The sequence below is a fragment of the Capra hircus genome, chromosome 8 (assembly GCF_001704415.2).
Source record: "Capra hircus breed San Clemente chromosome 8, ASM170441v1, whole genome shotgun sequence".
Taxonomy (NCBI): Eukaryota; Metazoa; Chordata; class Mammalia; order Artiodactyla; family Bovidae; genus Capra; species Capra hircus.
The window spans coordinates 10,994,770-11,011,412 of NC_030815.1; the positions used below are offsets into that span (position 1 = coordinate 10,994,770).

At 49.7% G+C, this 16,643-nt stretch overlaps 1 protein-coding gene across 1 annotated transcript in view; it reads right to left on the reverse strand.

Moving 5' to 3' along the window:
• SCARA3 (scavenger receptor class A member 3) overlaps positions 1–9,009 on the reverse strand; it is a 34,419-nt gene extending 25,410 nt beyond the window's left edge. Inside the window, exon 1 of the mRNA XM_018051874.1 lies at positions 8,738–9,009. Within this exon, the coding sequence (XP_017907363.1) occupies positions 8,738–8,744 (7 nt within the window). The 5' untranslated portion in view covers positions 8,745–9,009. The remainder of the gene's footprint in view (positions 1–8,737) is intronic.

Consider the following 16,643-nt stretch of genomic DNA (forward strand, 5'->3'; position numbering starts at 1 on the left):
TTTGTGGGAGAGGGGTTTAATTTTCTCCATGTGTCCAGTTGATCCCTTTAGAATCCCACCAGCATTTTTACGGCCCTCTCAACTCAGGCTGCAGTTCTCTCCTGCATCAAATGTAAACCATCCATGAAACTGAGGGCTTCTTGACATGCTGAAAATGAAGGAGCCCCATAGTGTCAAATATTATGGGCTGCCGGGTCCTGGGATGGTTGGAGAGATCACCGCAGGTGTCTGAAATAAGGTCGTCTTTCTAGGAAGGCAGAAACAGGCTCTCGTTGTATTTTCTCTCTCTTTTTCGTCCTTCTTTCATTTTGCTGACTCCAGGATAGAGGCTACTGGGACGGCAGCGAGTGGGTCTTGGGAAAGGAGTATACTCTTGGGATAGGGTAATACCTGAACCCACGAGTATTTGGGAAAACGTCTCTTTTGGGACAAACTGGGGACAGCCTGCTGTTCTGGGTACCAAACTTCAAAGACTTTGTATGTCCGTTTCAGCCTCCCCTGTTCTAGAGGGAGCTGTCATGAGGGAGCATCCTGCATGACCTACCCAAGGCATAACTGGCCCCACACTTCAGCTGGAGAGCTCTACCCAAATTCCAAGCAACGACCTTTACAAACAAATTAACCTCCGAAGACAGAGCTGCAAGCTCAGTCTCATGAAGCAGCGGCAACCACCGGAGATTTGAAAGAGCCTCTGTTTCGTCCGTACCTACGGTCGTGTCATCCAACTCAAATATCAGAGGGACAGCCACAGGGGAACGCCCTTGTTTTTTCAAGCCTCGGCTCCCACAGAGCCACGTCTAGAGTTCGATTTGAAGGTTCCCGAGCGGGCACGTGGCTGGGCGTGACTCCTGGCTCTGCTGAGGTTAGACCAGGTTCACCTCACCCTGTGGAGGTGGAAAATAGCCCCAACCTGCTAACACAACTGTGGCCGTCGACTCAGGCTTGCTTTTGGTTGACCGAAAATGTGGAGTTAATTCACTCTTCGGCCTTTCTGGGACTGCAATCTCCCATCAGAGTCAGTGAGGGGGAGAGATTCGAGGAACTGAATAAAAGGGCTTTCTTCAGGAACTTCAAGGAACATATTTTGATGATTACCTTCTATGGAGTTCACAGAGTGGGTTTTCAAAACAGCCAATTGGGTCAGTAAAAATAAAGATTTCGGACTCTTCTCAGGAACCAAGGCTATATTTAAAGTCACAGAGAAATTGTAGTTTACGGTTGGAGAATGCTGTAATTAAGGTTGAAAAGATGTTTTCCTTGGAAGCTTTCTGCCATGACCCCCTCGCCACAGTCTTCCGCTGCAGATGCGTCTATATTCGGGTGGGAATCCGTCTGTCCCTCTCTGCTCTGATGAACTGGTCCTTCCCTTTCAGATTCTCCTGCTCAGAAGGTATCATGCTCTGCTTCCCTGTGACAGTTGCCGCCTCTCTGCACCTTCATTCCTAAAATCCACATTTGATGCTCTGGGACAGGCATTACCTTTCTCCCTCTCCCCTCCCCACCACTTCTGCCTGAATCCTCAGAGCCAGCCCATGGCTCCCAGCATCGGCTGTCTTTCACGGTTTCCGTAACCACAGAGGTTGTGGGCAGACTCCCTCTCTATCCTAAATTACCTTCCTCCCCTTTCTTGCCCTCAGTGTTCTCACTGGGGCACTCTTGGCATTTGGGTGGCATAAAGCTCTACTACACAAGGTTCACCCACACTGTGCAGACATCTGGCATGGTGACCCACGGAGTGCCAGGAGCAATCCCTGGTTATTTGCGATAAACTCAAAATGCCAACTGGGGGACTTCCCTAAGTGATCCAAAGGCTAAGACTCTGCACTCACAATGACGCAGAGGGCCTGGGTTCCATCCCTGGTCCGGGAACTAGTTCTCACAGGCCACAACGAAAGACCAGATGTGCTGCAATTAAGAGTGCACATGCCACAATGAACAAAGACCGAAGATTCTAAGTGCCACAACTAAGATCTGGCACAGGGAATATATGTACATGTGTGGCTGATTCACTGCTGTACGGCAGAACTAGCATAGCATTGTAAAGCAACCATGCGTGCTTAGCCGCTCAGTTGTGTCCGACTCTTTGAGACCCCATGGATTATAGCCAGGCTCCTCTGTTCATGGTATTCTCCATGAAGGAATATTGGAGTGGGTTGCTATGCTCTCCTCCAGGGGAATCTTCCCAATCCAGAGAAAGAACCAAGGTCTTCTGCATTGCAGGTGGATTCTTTACCGTCTGAGCCACCAGAGAAGCCCCCAAAAGAAACTATACTCCAATAAAAATTAATCAAAAACAAACCTGGAAGCTGTGGGTAGGTTAAAGGCTAATACTATGCCATTTTGTACAAAGGATTTGAGCATCCTTGGATTTTGGTATACCTGGGGGATTTTGGAATAAAACCTCACGGATATGGGGGGCAGTATTTGAGAAGAGCATCTTGACTATTCACTCAGTACAGCAGACCTCAACCCTCTCCCATCATATACACACTGGTCTCCCCTGTGGAGATAGCACCTCCTCCACTGCCCTTGAACTCCACAAGTCCAGTGGATGGGAAGGGTGGGAATCATTAGTTTCTTGATCTTGACCATCACGTCTGGGCCTTCAAACCCCTCACTCTCTCTACTTGTCACTACTTCCGGTCATGCTTTCTCTCACACGGGGATTCCCCTTCTGTCTCTGCGCTCTGTGTGCAAAATAGTGAGAAAACCATCAACTTCATGAGCTGCTATAAAAATGAGACAACGTGTGAAAAGGACCAGATACTTGATAAACGGGAGTATCAGCCATTTTTATTAGAATTATTTTTCTATCCTGCTTGAACTCTGCTGTCATTTATTTCCCTTCCCTAGGGTCCGTCACACTCAGGACTGGTTTTCAACTTTCAAAAACTCCAATTTTTCCTTTTCACTCAGCAATCTCCTTTCTAGGAATTACTTTTTAAAGGGATAAATATACCACTAGGCAAAGATGGACGTGTAAAGATTATCATTGCATGCTGTGATAAATGCAAGGAAAAATTTATATACCTTAAGTGTCGATTGATAAAGGATTGGGCTTCCCTGATGGCTCAGAGTAAAGAATCCATCTGCAATGTGGGAGACCTGGGTTTGATCCCTGGGTTGGAAGTTCCTCTGGAGGAGGGCATGGCAACCCACTTCAGTAATCTTGCCTGGAGAATCCCCATGGACAGGCTACAGTCCATGTGGTTGCAAAGAGACAGACATGACTGAGCAACTAAGCACAGTACAAAGGATTGATTAAATAAATTCTCATAAAGCCATACTATAGAATATTATGCAGCTGTTAAAAAAGAATGAAGATCTATACTTATTGCCTAAGGAATATAGGTTCTATTGTTGGAATTTAAAAATACATATAAAAATACATATATAGTATAACCTTACCTATGTGGAAAAAAAAAATCTGTGTGCAAATAAACACAGAAGAATTTCTGGAAGAATTCTCATCAATTTTCTCTGAGGGGTAGGAGTTCCTGTGAGGACTATTTTTTTTTCCTTTTTTGCATTTTTCAAAATTTTTATACTGGGGATGGATGGTAAAAAGATTCAGAGCAACTAGTGATGCAAAAAGCCTATGTCTACATCCTGGGGAACCACGAAGGCAGTGGTTCTTTCTTTCTACAAGCAAAGCTCAGCCACTCATGTCTCCATCATCCCCAGGCCTCCCCTCCCCTTTTCTTCTCTCCCCGACCTTCCAATGAGCTGGCCAGTCCCACCTTGAAAATTTCTTCACGCCTGGCCTGCTTCTTGCTTTAACTTCTTAGCTGTCTTTTTCTCAAACTTCTCTAACACAAGGCCTCCCTGGGTTTTTGTTTCAAATCTGCCCACTCTTCTCTCGGTCTATGCCACTTGTTTTTTCCAGGATCGAATAACCCTGAGCAAAGCCTGTCCATCAACAGTCAATGCTGTTGACCATTTCCTCCTTCTTGGAACTTTCTCCTCTCAATTTCCATGATATTACATCCTCCTTCGTCCCCTGTGTCCCTGACCGCTCCTCTTGGCTCCATCACAGGCTCATTTTCTTCTTCCCTCATGGCTTTCTCTAAAAGTAGAGATTTCCCAACGTGGGTGAATGTCATTAGAGAACCAGCAAGCAGGCCATCTTCTGACAAACCCATTCAGGGCCTCTCCAAAGTCAACAGGACACAGTTGGAGTCCTTGGCGTGGTGCTCAAGGCTTCCTGGTCCTGTGGCTCCCAGCGTTTCTCTGCCAAACCCTCAACCTCCAAGCCATCCTCTCTGCCCATCACCCTTGGATACACTTACCCAGTGACAGCGCCCGCCCCTCCTGCCTGTCTCCTGCATGACCCCATGCAGACCTCGCTCACCTTCTACTACATCCTAAAGCCTTCCCCACCTGCCCCAATGTGAGAGGTTCTTTTTCTCCTCGGATTTCTATGGAATCTACTGTCTGTACCATTCACTGGTGCCTTTACGTCATCCCCCTTGAGGCGCCTTTACGTCATCCCCCTTGATTACTTGGTTCTCTTCTGTTTTTTCTAACTTTTATTGGAGTATAGTTGCTTTACCATATTGCTTTAGTGTTTACTGTAAAACAAAGTGAATCAGCTAAATGTGTATATATATATCCCCTCCGTTTTTGGATTTCCTTCCCATTGAGGTCACCACTGAGTAGAATTCCCTGTGCTCTATAGGAGGTTTTCATTAGTTATCTATTTTATACATAGTAGTGTATTTCTGTTATGCGGCTGGGGCCCTGGGATGTCAAGGGAGATTGTGGAAGGCTTCCCTAAACTGGGGGAAACATACATAAGAACTGCCCCCAAAGGCCTTCACAAAACCTGCAAAAGCGTTCACCAACATCTACTGAGAAGCCGAATTCTTTATCTCCTCTTTCAAATAAGCTTGAGAGGGGAGTCTTCAGTTATTAAAATCACGCCAGCTGGAAGGCAAGGTGGCCAGCGTGCACCCCCCATCCCCCCACCCCCCACCCCCGCCTCAGGCCATTTTATTGACTCTGTGCACCTTTGCCATGTCAGACCCCCTCCAGTGCCCTGTGGTCTGGGGATGAAGGTTGGGGTTCCAAAAGGGACCCAGTCTGCACCTCGATGAGAGGATACATCCCCCCAGCCAAGCAGCGGGAGGTAGATTTTCCGGGATCTCACTGCTGTTTTCTGAGTCCCCCTGCCCTCCCACCTGCCCTTTGCCTTCAGGGTGTGGGCACTGCTCCCTGATTCCATGCAGAATGGCTTTTCCCCCAGGCTTGGGGGACAGCAAGATGTGGGTCTGCCCATCAGGAAGCTGAGGCCAAGTCTCCCTGGGCACAGTGACCCATGCGGCAGGCCTGCCTCCAACCATCTCTACCAAGTTGCTTTCGCTTGGCCCTCAGCCCAAAGCTCCTGGGCTGAGTCCCAGGGCATCAGGGCAAGATGGGCCTCAGGACCACCAGGAGGAGGAAGGTGGGCCGGAGAAGGGAACGCTGACCAGAGCCTCGTGTGTGGCCAGGATCAGAGCCTGTGTCCTTGACTCTCAAATCAGTCATCTCTGCAGTGAATCGAACTACTCCGTGGGGACCTCATGTGGCTGGAAGGGGCTCTTGCCACCAGACCCTCTCACTGGAGATGTGGGAACAATTCCACAGGTGGCTGTTAAAGGCTCAGACAAGCCAGTGGGCAGCTCCAAGGTGGGCCCGTCACCACGGGTGGTGGCAGCTGTGTGCCCTCAGGTGTGAGAGGGGCTGGACTGGGGGCCTGGGGCTGGCTTGCATCAAAAGATGCGGCTGCCTGGGAGGCCCGGCTGCCAGCCAGTGGGCAGGCGGTGGGAGGTGCCTCGGGGTGGAAACAGTTTGGCTGGCAGAGCGGGCCTGGCGCCTGGCCGCTGGTGGTGGCACTCCTTAGCAGACCTGTTTTCTTGTCTAAGTACCGTCCCCACCAATCCCCACAAAGCATAACATCACCGTGTTTAGCTTTGAGCGGGGCTGGTGAGCCTTTGCCAGCCCATGCAATCCTCAGATCCGTGGCAGATTGGTGGGAGAGTTCGAAGCTAGCTTCCCCTGGGGAAGGGCTGTCCTGGAAGGGGCCGGGCCTATTTTTCTGGCACTTTGCTTTTTCCATGTGGGGAAAAAAAAAAAAAAAATTCTGATTCTTCACAGTCCATAGACTCCCCAAGGCCAAATATTGACTGCCTGGCCTGGCTTTTCCCTCTCAGGTAGAGGTGGCAGCTCTTCCTGGCTCCCGGGGAGGATGAGGGTGACCAACAGAGAGACCCTGCAGGGAGGCGTGTTGGGAACACACCTGGCCTTCTCCACAGCTCTGAGGCCCGAGGCCCTGGGATGTCATGGGAGATCGTGGAAGGTTTCCCAAAACTGGGGGAAAAATATACAAGAGCTGCCCTGAAGGCCTCAGGAAATAGGAATGCAGCCCCCCATGGTGGTGAGACTGCTCCTTGAGAGAAAAAGGCAGGCCTCAGCTTCTTACTTGGAGCCCACAGCCTCCCAGCCAACAAGCTGGTCCTCCTCAGAGGCCTCCTCTAAACACCCATTCATAGCAGCTCTTTCCTTTTCCTCCTCCACTCAGAAGAATGTTGTTGCCTAGCTGACTTTCAGAAAGGCGGGTCATGTGTTCCCAACTCCCTCCCCAGGAGTTGGGTGTGTGTGTCCGTCTTTCAGTCCTACTTTTTGTGACCCCCATGGACTGTACGCACCAGGCTTCTCTGTCCATGGGATTCTCCGGGCAAAAATACTGGAGTGGGTTGCCACGCCCTCTTCCAGGGGATCTTCCTGACCCAGGGATCAAACCCGGGTCTCCCAACATTTCAGGCGGATTCTTTACCATTTGAGCCACCAGGGAAGCCTCCCACCCTCACAAGAACTGGGTGTCTCCTCCATGTTAGAGGCGTTCAGCCCTGCCTGTCTTTCCCTCACCATCTTTTCTCCCCAAGTGTTCTTCTGGAATGTTGGTGGAGCCAAACCTCTCTGAGAACATGCGGCATCTTAACCACCATCATCCACATCCAGAGCAGCGTGGGCCCTGAGCCTGTGGTGAGAGGTAGTCTCAGATCTTTCTGGAAGCTTTTGGTAGTGACCTCCCTGGGGTCGCTGACCAGGCACAGGACTGCACCACAGATGTGGGAGTGAGCCGATAACAGGAGCTCAGTGAGGAAGGCCCCTCTCTATTGCTAAGGGAACTCCCTGGAGTTGGTGATAACCTGCTTGCCTCATCCCAGGAAGCTCAAGACACGCTGAGGCCGCCAGGGAGCACAGACAGAGGGACCAGAGACCAGAGGGGAGGAAGAGGGATGTACGTATGAGCAAGCACACTGGCCTGGAGATCAGGAGCTCTGGGCTAGTCCCCCTGACCAGCTGTGAATCTTTAGCTAGTCCCTTCTCTCGTCCACAAGCCCAGCAGTGTAATTTGCACATTCCAGTGCAAAATAAAAATGCTGAGCTCCCTTGTTTAAAAAATTATTAATAATTTTAAGACAGGGGAATTCCCTGGTGCTCCAGTGGTTAAGACTCCATGCTGCCAATGCAGGGGGCATGGGTTCGATCCCTGGTCAGGGAACTAAGATCCCACATGCCAAAAATATATTAAAATAATAATAATTTTAAGACAGCAACGGCAGACCATTGAACAGCTCTGGGACCTTGGGGGACTGCACAGGTGATCCAACCATAAAGCCAGTCCTACCTGCTTGGGCCTGTTTCCCCAACCACACCGCATGGAGGCTGTCATCAGTCAGAGGTTTACCCATGAAGCCTTTTCTTCACAGGAACCCTGAACCCTTCTATGGCAGACAAGGTTGCTTCGTCAACACCCCATAAGAACATAGTGGAAAGCCCTGTGGATGACCCAAAAGCCCTTGGTTGTTTTAACATTCAGTAAGTGGAAGAGGTGTTAGGAGTAAAAGCATCTGCCCGGCTCCTATGGAAGGATTAGAAGGAAGTAGGTGAGACAGGATCCATCTTCAAAGTTTCCAGACTCACAGTATGACTCCAGAGCTGGCTTCTCCCTTAGCCTGAGAATGAGCGTGAAGCCCAGATGTCCACTCTCCCTGGCCTCAAGAAAGCCAGGGTCCAGGGGTGAACATCTGGGACCAGGTCTGCTTCTTGTTTCCATCCCAGCAACTGGCTGCAAGGACCACTGTGGTGATGCTCACTGGCCCAGGGAGAGCTCAGGCCTGGGCCACTGACCTTCCACCACTGCTCTGTCCCTAGGGGGCCAGAGGTAGGTCAGGCAGGGGTCAGAGGTAGGTCAGGCAGGGGCCAGAGGTTGGGAAGGGCTGGGCCTGGGCTAAGAAACTCAGTCACAGCAGGTCTCTCCTGGGATTGAAACGCCCAGAGGAGGATCCCATGGGGTAAAAGGCTAGACGGGGGCTGCAGCAGACTGTGAGATGGGTGTGCTAGATGAAGTCGACATTGCTAGAAGCTTTGGGCTGTAGCATCATTCCGTGCTGACTGGTTAAAGGGATCAAAAAACCTCTGGTAATTACAATGGCTTTTCAGGCAAGAGCAATGACAGATGAGAACGTTCTCCATTCTCCCTCTCCTCTCCCCTTCCTCTGGACTTCAGGGCTCCATCCTGTCCTCCTAAGACTTTCCTCCAGACGCTAGGAAAGGCGTAGGGCAGCCCCTGCCATCCTTCCCGTAGGAGCCCTCCGGTCCTCAGCCCGCCCGCCGAGAGATGCCCGCCGCACCCGGTGAGGGCGGAGGGCCCCAAGGGGGCTCGCCTCGGAGCTCCCGCGCGCGGGCTTACCTTTCATGGTCCCCGCTCCGAGGCCTCAGGCGGGCCCGGCCGGAGGCGGCTCGGCGGCCGTGCGACCCCGAGCGGAAGCCTGCGGGTTCCCGGAGGGCACCGACCGATCGCCTCCGCTACGCGCCGCCCGCGGGAGTGGGACTCGGTGCCGGAGTCGCGCCGGAGCCCCGGCTGCGGAGGCGGCGCGCCGAGGGGAGGGTCCGCGGGGTCGCCGGCTGGGGGCGCAGCGCCCGGCCGCCCATCCCGCCGCGCGCTTCCCGTGGAGGCAGGCGAGGCGTGGACTGCGGCCGCCCCCGGCCCCGCGCGCCCGCCCTCCCGCCGCCCGCCCGCCCTCGCGCCCTCCCTCCTCGTCACTGCTTGGGCCCCGGCCCAGATCAACTTCCTTGCTCTTTTCAAAACTGCCGCGGCCCGGCCTCTTTGTGCCGCCGAGGGTCCCCGCGCCCCGCCCGGCCGCCCGGAGCCCCAGCGCGGCGCGCAAGCCCCCGAGCCCGGCCGGCCGCAGCTGCACTGGGGAGGGGGAGAGGGGAGACCCAGGGAAGGCCGCCTGGTGCCTGGGGGCTCTGGATTTTCGCCCTGGACCTTTTTTTCCTCACCAATCTGAGGGGTAGAGGGACTGGAGAAGTTAGGATCCCCGGGTGCCAGCCCTAACACCCCACATTGTCTGGGACTGTCCCTCTTTAAGCTCTGAAAGTCCCGCATCCCGGAGAGCCCCCCAGTCCCAGCGGGGGCAGACCAGGACGGCTGGTCACGCCAGCTCTGCCACTCTGGGTGAGTGACTTTGGGTGGCCACTCCATGTGGTTTTCTGCAAGAGGGTACTGGGTCCTGAGGCCTCCCAACTTCAGTGATTTTGTTCCTGGAGGGGCCTCTGGTGTGGTGATGGTGTCTGAGGGTAATGGGCCTCAGGCAAGGAGTGGTGATCTCCCCAGAGTCCCTCCTCCGGGAGTCTCACAAGTCATCCTCTCAGATGGGACACTTACTGAGTTCCAGCCATGGGCCAGGTCCTGCCCCAAACTCTGGGAGTGTGGGGAACATTCCACACCGTCCAGGTCTCCCTGCGGTTGTGTGGTGTGAGGAAAGCTAACAGTTTAACAAGTAAAGGTGCTGAGTGTGGGGCACGCGGAGGTGGGACAAGCACGGTGGCTGGATGGGGCAGGGGGAGACCCCCTGTAGGCCGCAGACCACCTGGCCTGCCCTCTTTCCATTGTCCCCATCTTCACACCTCCACACCCACCCCCATTTGGCCCTTGGAGTAAAAAGTGCGTGTATGCTCAGTCCTGTCTGACTCTTTGCGACCCCATGGACTATAGCCTCCCAGGCTCCTCTGTCCATGGGATTCTCCAGGCAAGAATACTGGAGTGGGTTGCCATTTCCTCCTCCAGAGGTTGGAGTAAACTAGGTCAGGCCAAAGGGGCAGGGAAACTTTCTCCTAAGCCTAGGAACTGAGAAGGGGCCAAGGACAGTCCATTCCCCTCACCCGCCCCCACCCCAGCTCTGCCTCCCCATTCACAAATCTGAGCCAATCAGAAAGGGGGATACTCAGCTCTCTCTAATCCCTTCCACTTCCCAATGGCAAGTTTCAGTTCAGACAGTGCCTGGTCTCCACGATTTCAGCTGAACTTCACCATGACCTTGAGAAAGGGAGCCAAGAACCTGCTGCCCATTTTACAGGTGGAGTGACCGAGATTCAGAGGGTTTTGCCTACCTAGTAGTAGTCATGATGTATTCCTGGGGCTTTAAATCTGGATTCCAAGTCTGCCACAGGAACCACAGTCTTCTACACTACGGCATGGATCAGGAGAGCACTTTGTAAACACCAGGGAGATAGCCATCCCAAAGGGTCCTTTAGGTGGTTTACCTGTGTATTAACAAGTTTAATCCTCATAGCAGTCCTAGGAGATAAGTACGGTGATGGTCCTCATTTCTTAGAGGATAGATATTGCATTTAGCATCAGGTCGCTCTAAATGAAGATGTCGGGATCTGAACCCAGGGAAGTTGCTGAATCCAGCATTTCTGTCCTTCTCCCCAGGGTGCACCATCCTGCCCCTCACAGAAGCTACCCAAATATTTGTTAAAAGAAAGAACAGAAAAATGGCCCTTGGCTTTCTGCATGCTTTCTTTAGCTGGCTAGATCCAAGATGTCTGGTGAGAAAAGGTCCTAACTCTGTATGCAAGAGTGCCCTCTCCTCGCCCCCTCTTCCACGCCCCCTCTTCCTCGCCCCCTCTTCCTCGCCCCCTTGGGATCGGAGGGTGTGTGTGCCCTGTGGTGTTGCTACGGTAATGCAGAAGCAGCCTCAGAGAAATGAAACATGCTGGTGTGTGACTATAGATGGGGCCTGGCTGAGCAGAGCTGGACCCAGCCCTGAAGAGGTTCAGAGGATGAACTCCTGCTCCAAAAGGACTCTGGAAAGAGGAGTCCAGCACTGTGGAGCAGTAGGAAAGAGCTGGAGAACCACCGGCCAAAGTACCAGAGTAGTTCAGAGAGGGAAGGAGGGAGAAAGAGGGGTAAAGGATGATCAGAGATCACGATCACAGATCACAGATGAAGAAGCGAGATAGACTCCTTAGAAATTACACTAGCCTTTGGGTGAGAGCTTTCAGCTGCAACTTTAGGCAATTTCTATCAACAACCAGAGTGCTGAACCCAGGGCAGCTGGGATGACTTCCCCTGAGAGTCCAGATTTTGGAACTGTTAGGGTGTGTCTCAGCTGGGACTTGAGTGCAGAGGCACCAGACAGGGTGGGCGGGGTGGGATGGGCTAGGGAGACTGTTTAAAACTGTTTTTAACTTGAGTTGGGGTAGGGAAAGTGTGGGAACAGTTGCTTGTGGCACAGCAACTTAGTTATGTTGAAAGTCAAAGGAAATCACTAAAGAGCAGAGGTTATTTGGAGGGAAAAAATGTAATCACTACTGGTGGAAACTTCCATGTATTAATGAAGGGAGGAAGTCCCACCCCAGTCCTTTTTTTACACTGAAGTATAGTTGGTTTATAATATTGTGTTAGTTTCAGGTGTATAGCAAAGTGATTCAGTTATATATGCAGGAGACCTGGGTTCAATCCCTGGGAAGATCCCCTGGAGGAGGGCATGACAACCTACTCTAGTATAGTTGCCTGGAGAATCCCCATGGGCAGATGAGCCTGGAGAGTCAGACATGCCTAAGCAGCAGCAGCATACATGATATCATATCATGTTTGTCTTTCTCTATCTGACTTACTTAAGTAAAGATAATACTCTCTAGGTCCATTCATTGGTTGCTGCAAATGGTGTTCTTTCATTTTTTATGTCTAAGTTATAAGATGCTGCGAGGGATTGGGGGCAGGAGGAGAAGGGGACGACCGAGGATGAGATGGCTGGATGGCATCACTGACTCGATGGAGATGAGTTTGAGTGAACTCTGGGAGTTGGTGATGGACAGGGAGGCCTGGCGTGCTGCGATTCATGGGGTTGCAGAGAGCTGGACACGACTGAGCAACTAAACTGAACTATAAGATCAGCTTAACATCTCCTTCAGTTGTAGAGGCAATCAGTCCTCAATGTTCATTGGAAGGACTGAGGCTGAAACTGAAGCTCCAATACTTTGGCCATCTGACTTGAAAAACTGACTCATTAGAAAAGACCCTGATGCTGGGAAAGATTGACGGCAGGAGGAGAAGGGGATGACAGCAAATGAGATGGTTGGATGGCATCACCGACTCGACGGACATGAGTTTGAGTAAGCTCCGGGAGTTGGTGATGGACAGGGAAGCCTGGCGTGCTGCAGTCCATGGGGTCGCAAAGAGTCAGACACAACTGAGCGACTGAGCTGAATATCTCCGTAAGTCAGTTGTCTGTTATGGGAACTTGGGTTGTTTCACCTCAGTTCTTGAGCAATGTTGTGATTTGCTTGGAATAAAGCCTTCCAGGGAGCTCCCCAAATACTTTCCTTTCTATTTTCTGCTTCAGGAAAAAAAAAAAAAAAAAAAAAAGAACAAAAACAAACAAACCAAAAAAATTCTTTCTCCTAAAACTCAATTCCTCCACTAATACCTTTGACCCCTTCCTCCCCGACCCATGCTCCTCTCAGCATTAGGATTTTGCTTCTACTTCTCCTTCTTAAAATAGAGCTTCAGCCCTCAGTGCTCACTGAAATTGCTCCCCTTCTCCTGGTTGCCAAATAGAATAGCCTTTTCAAAATCTTTTTCTTCTTCCCCATTTTGTGGAATAACACTGTAGTAGTCAGGGTGCTTCAGGGACACGGAACCAACATCTGGCATGCTGAAGATTCAGGGAAGGGTCAATGTAGCAGCTCAAGTCCAAAGGCAGTCTGCTGGCAGAATTCCCTTATTTGTGGGAAAGGTCAGACTTTTTTCCTTTTGAGGGCTTCAACTGATTAGACAAGGCCCACCATGCAATAGATGGTATTCTGCTTGACTAATTGAAATGTTAATCTCATTTGAAATACATTTTCACATCTAGAAGCATCTAGAATAATGACTGACTAAATATCTTGTATCATAGCCTGGCCAAGTTGACGCAGAAAATTAACCATCACAAATCATCACAAAGCAGCTCTTTCTTGAAATGCTCTTCTTCCCTAGTTTACGTACTTCAGTGCTCCTTCCAAACTTCTTTGACTCCTTTTTCAATATACCAAATAGGAAAGGCTGTTTTCTGAATGTAGACATTCCCTCCCCTTATATTAGCTGGTGTGAGTAACATTCCGTGCTGTAACAGCAACCTACTGTCTAAACAGGACAAAAATTTATTTCTCACATCACAATCTAGTGTGATGTGGGCTGGACACTTCCCTAGTGGTCCAGCGGCTGAGATTCCATGCTCCTGTTTGTTCGCCAAGAAGGTCCCTCACCACGGTACCACCCACACTGCACAGTAGTAAAATATTCTTGAAAAGATGAGAGGGTTAATCCAGTTAATTTCAGAACAGGGTTCAAGCAACGTTGGTCATAAAGGAAAATCTAAAACCCATTTTCCTACTGGCCTCCATTTAAAGTGATAAACAATATTCCTGGAAGGGGGTGGATGGGAATCTATCAACATTCTTGAGTGAAGACTTGTCTAGAGAAGCATTACTCTATCACGTTACCATTCCATCGAGGATAAGGCCTTATCTACCTACCTATTTCTGTTCATCATCTATCTATCATATGAAAGTGAAAGCTGCTCAGTTGTGTCTGACTCTTTGCGACCCCATGGACTATACTGTCCATGGAGTTCTCCAGGCCAGAATACTGGAGTGGGTAGATTTTCCCTTCTCCAGGAAATCTTCCCAACCCAGGGATCAAACCCAGCTCTCCTGCATTGCAGGCAGATTCTTTACCAGCTGAGCCACCAGGGAAGCCCTTTCGTCTATTATATCCACCATCTATCGCCTCCTCACCTCTATGCTACGTGTGCTGTGCTGATTCGCTAAGTCTTGTTTGACTCTTTTGTGACTCCATGGACTGTAGCTGACCAGGATCCTTTGTCCGTGGGATTCTCCAGGCAAGAATACTGGAGTGAGTTACTGAGAGAATCATTTCCTAGGCAGGTTGATAAGAGGTCTAGGGGTCCCCAAGGAGAGAGGGGTCTGGAATTCTCAAGGAGGAAGAAAGGACAAACTTTTTTTTCCTCTACATGACGGAGGTTTGTGACATTGTGCAGGAGGCAGGGATCAAGACCATCCCCATGGAAAAGAAATGCAAAAAAGCAAAATGGCTGTCTGGGGAGGCCTTACAAATAGCTGTGAAAAGAAGAGAAGCAAAAAGCAAAGGAGAAAAGGAAAGATATAAGCATCTGAATGCAGAGTTCCAAAGAATAGCAAGGAGAGATAAGAAAGCCTTCCTTAGCGATCAATGCAAAGAAATAGAGGAAAATAACAGAATGGAAAAGACTAGAGATCTCTTCAAGAAAATTAGAGATACCAAGGGAACATTTCATGCAAAGATGGGCTCGATAAAGGACAGAAATGGTATGGACCTAACTGAAGCAGAAGATATTAAGAAGAGGTGGCAAGAATACACAGAACTGTACAAAATAGATCTTCACGACCCAGATAATCATGATGGTGTGATCACTCACTTAGAGCCAGGCATCCTGAAATGTGAAGTCAAGTGGGCCTTAGAAAGCATCACTACGAACAAAGCTAGTGGAGGTGATAGAATTCCAGTTGAGCTATTTCAAATCCTGAAAGATGATGCTGTGAAAGTGCTGCACTTAATATGCCAGCAAATTTGGAAAACTCAGCAGTGGCCACAGGACTGGAAAAGGTCAGTTTTCATTCCAATCCCAAAGAAAGGCAATGCCAAAGAATGCTCAAACTACCGCACAATTGCACTCATCTCACACGCTAGCAAAGTGATGCTCAAAATTCTCCAAGCCAGGCTTCAGCAATACATGAGCCATGAACTTCCAGATGTTCAAGCTGGTTTTAGAAAAGGCAGAGGAACCAGAGATTAAATTGCCAACATCCGCTGGAGCATCGAAAAAGCAAGAGAGTTCCAGAAAAGCATCTATTTCTGCTTTATTGACTATGCCAAAGCCTTTGACTGCGTGGATCACAATAAACTGTGGAAAATTCTGAAAGAGATGGGAAAACCAGACCACCTGACCTGCCTCTTGAGAAATCTGTATGCAGGTCAGGAAGCAACAGTTAGAATTGGACATGGAACAACAGACTGGTTCCAAATAGGAAAAGGAGTACGTCAAGGCTGTATATTGTCACCCTGCTTATTTAACTTCTATGCAGAGTACATCATGAGAAACACTGGACTGGAAGAAACACAAGCTGGAATCAAGATTGCTGGGAGAAATATAAAAAATCTCAGATATGCAGATGACACCACCCTTTATGGCAGAAAGTGAAGAGGAACAAAAAGGCTCTTGATGAAAGTGAAAGAGGAGACCGAAAAAGTTGGCTTAAAGCTCAACATTCAGAAAACTAAGATCATGGCATCCAGTCTCATCACTTCATGGGAAATAGATGGGGAAACAGTGGAAGCAGTGTCAGACTTTATTTTTCTGGGCTCCAAAATCACTGCAGATGGTGATTGCAGCCATGAAATTAAAGGACGCTTACTCCTTGGAAGAAAAGTTATGACCAACCTAGACAGCATATTCAAAAGCAGAGACATTACTTTGCCAACAAAGGTCCGTTTAGTCACAGCTATGGTTTTTCCAGTGGTCGTGTATGGATGTGAGTTTGACTGTGGGGAAAGCTGAGCTCCGAAGAATTGACGCTTTTGAACTGCGGTGTTGGAGAAGACTCTTGAGAGTCCCTTGAACTGCAAAGAGATCCAACCAGTCCATTCAAATAACTGTGGAGGCCCAATCCGTCGATTTCCTTTTAGATACTGGGGCAACTTACTCCATGCTTACTGAAGCCCCTGGCTCACTTTCTTCCCAATCAGCTTCTGTAATGGGACTGTCTGGACGAGCCAAAAGTTATCACTTCAGTTTTTCTGTAATTTGTGACCGGGACTCTGTGCTATTTTCACACGAGTTTCTGATCGTGCCAGAGTCTCTGAGCAAGGTCCATGCCTCTGTTTGCATGAATATGGAGCCCTCACTTTCTCTCCCTTTAATTGAGCAAAATGTACATCCTACAGTGTGGGCTGATGGAAAATCTGTGGGTTGAGCACAAAATGCTATTCCTGTAGTTGTCAAGCTCAAATACCTGCACTTATTTCCACATAAGAAGGAGTATCCACTGAAACATGAGGTTAAGGAAGGGTTAAAACCCATCATCGAAAATTTGAAGGAGCAGGGACTATTAATTCCCTGTAACAGTCCCTGCAACACTCCTATTTTGGTTATAAAGAAATCAAATGGTAAATGGAGACTAGTTCAAGATTTACGAATAGTAAATAAGGGTGGAGTTCCTTTACACCCCATGGTGCCTAATCCTATTGCCTGAAATTCCTGAACGAG